Genomic DNA, 3,932 nt, shown 5'->3' with positions numbered 1-3,932 from the left:
ATGGATGATTTCAGTGTCTATGGTGATAATTTTGACGATTGCTTAGATAACCTGACATTGATTTTAAAATGATGCATTGAGACTAACCTAGTGCTCAATTGGGAAAAATGTCACTTCATGGTTGAGCACGGGATAGTTCTAGGACATGTAGTGTTGTCTAGAGGAATTGAGGTTGATAAAGCTAAAATAAATGTGATATCTGCTTTACCTTACCCCGTAACTGTACGGAAAGTTCGTTCTTTTCTAGGACATGCAGGTTTCTGTCGCAGATTTATCAAGGATTTCTCAAAGATCGGGGCACCACTTTTCAGGCTTTTGCAAAAGGATGTCAGTTTTGAATTCAACGAGGAGTGCAAAGAAGCGTTCGAGAAGTTGAAAAAACTACTCACTTCTTCACCTGTCATCCAACCCCCTGATTGGAATCTCCCATTCGAAATTATGTGTGATGCCAGCGACCACTCCGTAGGAGCAGTTTTGGGACAAAGGATGGAGAAAGCGGCGCACGCAATATATTACGCCTCTAGAGCTTTAAATGGCGCCCAACTCAATTACTCCACTACGGAGAAAGAACTCTTAGCTGTTGTTTTTGCTTTAGAAAAGTTTAGACCTTATTTGCTAGGTGCTAAAGTAATTGTGTATTCTGACCATGCAGCTTTGAGGTATCTGCTGACCAAGAAGGACGCTAAACCCCGTTTGACAAGATGGATATTGCTCCTGCAGGAATTTGACTTGGAAATCAGAGATAAAAAAGGAGCAGAGAATCTAGTAGCTGACCACCTAAGTCGAATATTGGTAGCGGAGGAGGAATTACCATTAAGGGAGTCTTTTCCTGAAGAACATTTACTTTCTATTAATTCATCCCCTCCTTGGTTTGCAGATATTGTGAATTATTTGGTTACTGACAAATTGCCCGCAGGTTGGCCCAAGGCAAAAAGGGACAAACTAAAAAGCGATGCAAAGTACTATGTCTGGGATGATTCCTATCTGTGGAAACAAGGTGCTGACCAAATAATGAGGCGATGTGTAAGTGAAAGTGAATTCCAATCTATATTGACTTTCTGTCACTCTTTTGCATGTGGGGGTCATTTTGGACCTAAACGGACTGCTAGAAAAGTGTTGGAAAGTGGATTTTATTGGCCTACCTTATTTAAGGATGCTTACTTGTTTTGTAAGACATGTGATAAATGTCAGAGGGTAGGAAATTTATCCCGAAAGGATCAACTGCCACAAGTGCCCATGCTTTTCATTGAAATTTTTGATACTTAGGGTATAGATTTCACGGGTCCCTTTCCAAATTCTTGTGGATTTTTATACATTTTACTAGCAGTGGATTATGTCTCGAAGTGGGTGGAAGCAAAAGCCACCCGCACTAATGATTGTAAGGTGGTTGCAGATTTCATAAAGTCTAACATTTTTGTGCGATTTGGAATGCCACGGGCAGTTGTGAGTGATAGGGGAACACATTTTTGCAACAAAACAATTGCTGCTTTGTTCAGGAAGTATGGTGTACTTCATAAGGTTTCCACTTCCTACCATCCACAGACCAATGGTCAGGCTGAAGTCTCGAATAGGGAAATAAAGTCTATTTTGGAAAAGATGGTCCGCCCTGATAGGAAGGACTGGAATTCAAGGTTGGAAGATGCCTTGTGGGCATACATGACCGCTTACAAGACACCTATAGGGATGTCTCCCTATAGGTTGGTATTTGGTAAGCCTTGCCATCTTCCAGTGGAGTTCGAGCATAAAGCATTTTGGGCGGTTAAGCGATGCAATATGGATATTGAGGAGGGCGGAATTCAAAGGAAGTTACAGTTACAGGAGTTGGAGGAGATTCGCAATGAAGCTTATGAGAATGCGATAATTTATAAGGAGAGGAATAAGATTTTTCATGACCAACAGATCTCAAGGAAGACTTCGAGTGTGGGCAAAAAGTTCTACTGTACCACTCCAAATTGAAGTTATTTCCAGGTAAATTACGTTCTCGTTGGATTGGTCCTTTTGTTGTGACTAATGTCTTTCATTATGGTGCAGTAGAGATCCAAAGTTTGAAGACTGAGAAGAAATTTGTAGTGAATGGTCATCGTCTCAAGCCGTATTATGAAGGGGTTCCAATTGAACGGGTGTAGATGATGCACTTGGAAGACCCTATTTGCTTAGTTTAAGTAAATTTTTGGGCTACGTCTAGTCAAAGACGTTAAAGAAAGGCGCTTTTGGGAGGCAACCCAATTGTTAATTTTGTTGTTTTAGTGCTTAATTATTTAATTATGTCGTTTCTCACGTGGGTACTAGTCAGTCTTGATGTTTTCTAACTCTGATCAGGATAGGTAATCTTGGCGTGCCCACGCGAGGAGGGCACGCGTTAAGCGTCTAAGTCCAAGTCCCATGGGCAGAGGACGTTTGTAAAACATGGCGTGCCCGCATCGTGTTGGTAAATTCTCAACATCTCGCGACGCTGGCAGAAAATAGAATCTTGGCGTACCCACGCGAAGAGGGCACGCGTTAAAGTGCGTAAGGTGACTCTCGAAGTCAGTGGATGTTCTCTAATCTTGGCGTGCCCACGCCATGTTTGACGACCCAAAAAAAAAAAAAATCCACAAAAACTATTTTTTTCCTTCTCTTTACTTTTCTTTTCTTCTTTTCTTCCTTCTTCTTTCTTCTTTCTTCCCCGCTGCCTCGCCTTCCCTTTTCCCCTTTCTCTTGCGACCGGAACCCTTCGCCGAGCGCCGCCACAGCTCGAGGCCAAGCTTATCGCGCGCCACCGTCTTCGCGCGCGCCTCCCACTTTTCCCCTTCAGCCGCGCCATCCTTTCTCTCTCCCGCGGGCATCGCTCACCTCGCAGCTCTGTTGCAGGCTAGCCCGCCGCCAACTGCCGCTACTCCGCTGCTCGAACCCGCGGCCAGCTCGCGGCCAAGCTCCTCGCGCGCCTCCACGAGCCCCGTCGCGCTACCTTCTCCTCGCGAGAGCTACACCTGCGCAACCGCCGCTGCCCCAGCTCGTCGCACCTCAGCCACACTCCAGCCCTCGCGCGCCGCCTCTTTCCGCAGCCCACGTCGGCGCGCATCTCCTCCATTGCCGCTGCTGTCCAGCGCCACCACAGCCCTCACGCGTCTCTCTCTCTCTCTCTCGCGAGGACTGCGCCGTCACTGCCCCCCTTCGCTGCTGACCCTAGCCGCGCGCCATCTCCTCCTCCTCGCAGATAGTCGCGCGTCACCACCTGTCCAAATTGACAGGTGGAGGTATTGTACACCCTTCTCCTATTAGCATCAATTACTAGAATTTGTGGTTGGATAGAAGGAGGTGTTGATTTGGATACTTTCTAGGATAATTTTAGACAGATTTGGGCTTTAGTGACTGCTAGGGATTTTTGTGGCGCTATTTTTTATTTTATTTACTTCAACTGCTGTTGCTGGAATTGCTAGCTCTTTGGGTTAATTGCTGATTTTAGTACCCTGTTTTGGGTTCTTGACTGTCCATTTAGATACAGTGACGCTGGTTTTAGGTCCACGTGTGTCTGATTCATATATTTGGTGTCCAATTGTGGGTGAATTGCTGCGATTGCTGGTTAAATTTGGAGGCGCCCGTGACGCTTATATTTGCTTATTGGGGGCGCCCGTGACGCTTGTAATTGCTACTCGGTTGGGTATACTGGACTTGCTTGGGGTCTTTTTCTAGCTCTTGGTTTCCTGTATTGTGCTTTCTATTGTTTTGGTTTGCCTGTTGGTCACCATGGTGAGGCCTCGATCTTCTTCTAAGTCTAGGACACCTAGGCAATCACAGCCTCCAACACCCACACCCACTATTCCCGCCTCTGACTCCTCGCACGAACCTTCCTCCTCTGGGAGGAGAGCTCGCCTTGGGAGACAGAGGGGCGTCCATATTTCTGATCCTGCACATTTTGGGGGAAATCTGCACTTCACTAGGGCCGCCGACAA

General features: G+C 46.2%; 1 protein-coding gene across 1 annotated transcript; it reads left to right on the top strand.

Annotated features, from left to right (window-relative positions):
- Window positions 1–117: 117 nt before the first annotated feature.
- On the top strand, window positions 118–1,956 carry LOC113756580. Its single transcript, XM_027300215.1, has 2 exons — window positions 118–1,023; window positions 1,267–1,956. The coding sequence occupies exons 1-2, from the start codon at window positions 118–120 to the stop codon at window positions 1,954–1,956; spliced, it is 1,596 nt and encodes a 531-aa protein (XP_027156016.1).
- Window positions 1,957–3,932: the final 1,976 nt, after the last annotated feature.

The sequence above is a fragment of the Coffea eugenioides genome, unplaced genomic scaffold, assembly GCF_003713205.1.
Source record: "Coffea eugenioides isolate CCC68of unplaced genomic scaffold, Ceug_1.0 ScVebR1_23;HRSCAF=104, whole genome shotgun sequence".
Lineage (NCBI taxonomy): Eukaryota > Viridiplantae > Streptophyta > Magnoliopsida > Gentianales > Rubiaceae > Coffea > Coffea eugenioides.
The sequence above is the reverse complement of the archived record's forward strand: the minus strand, read 5'-3'. Positions and strand labels throughout refer to the sequence as shown.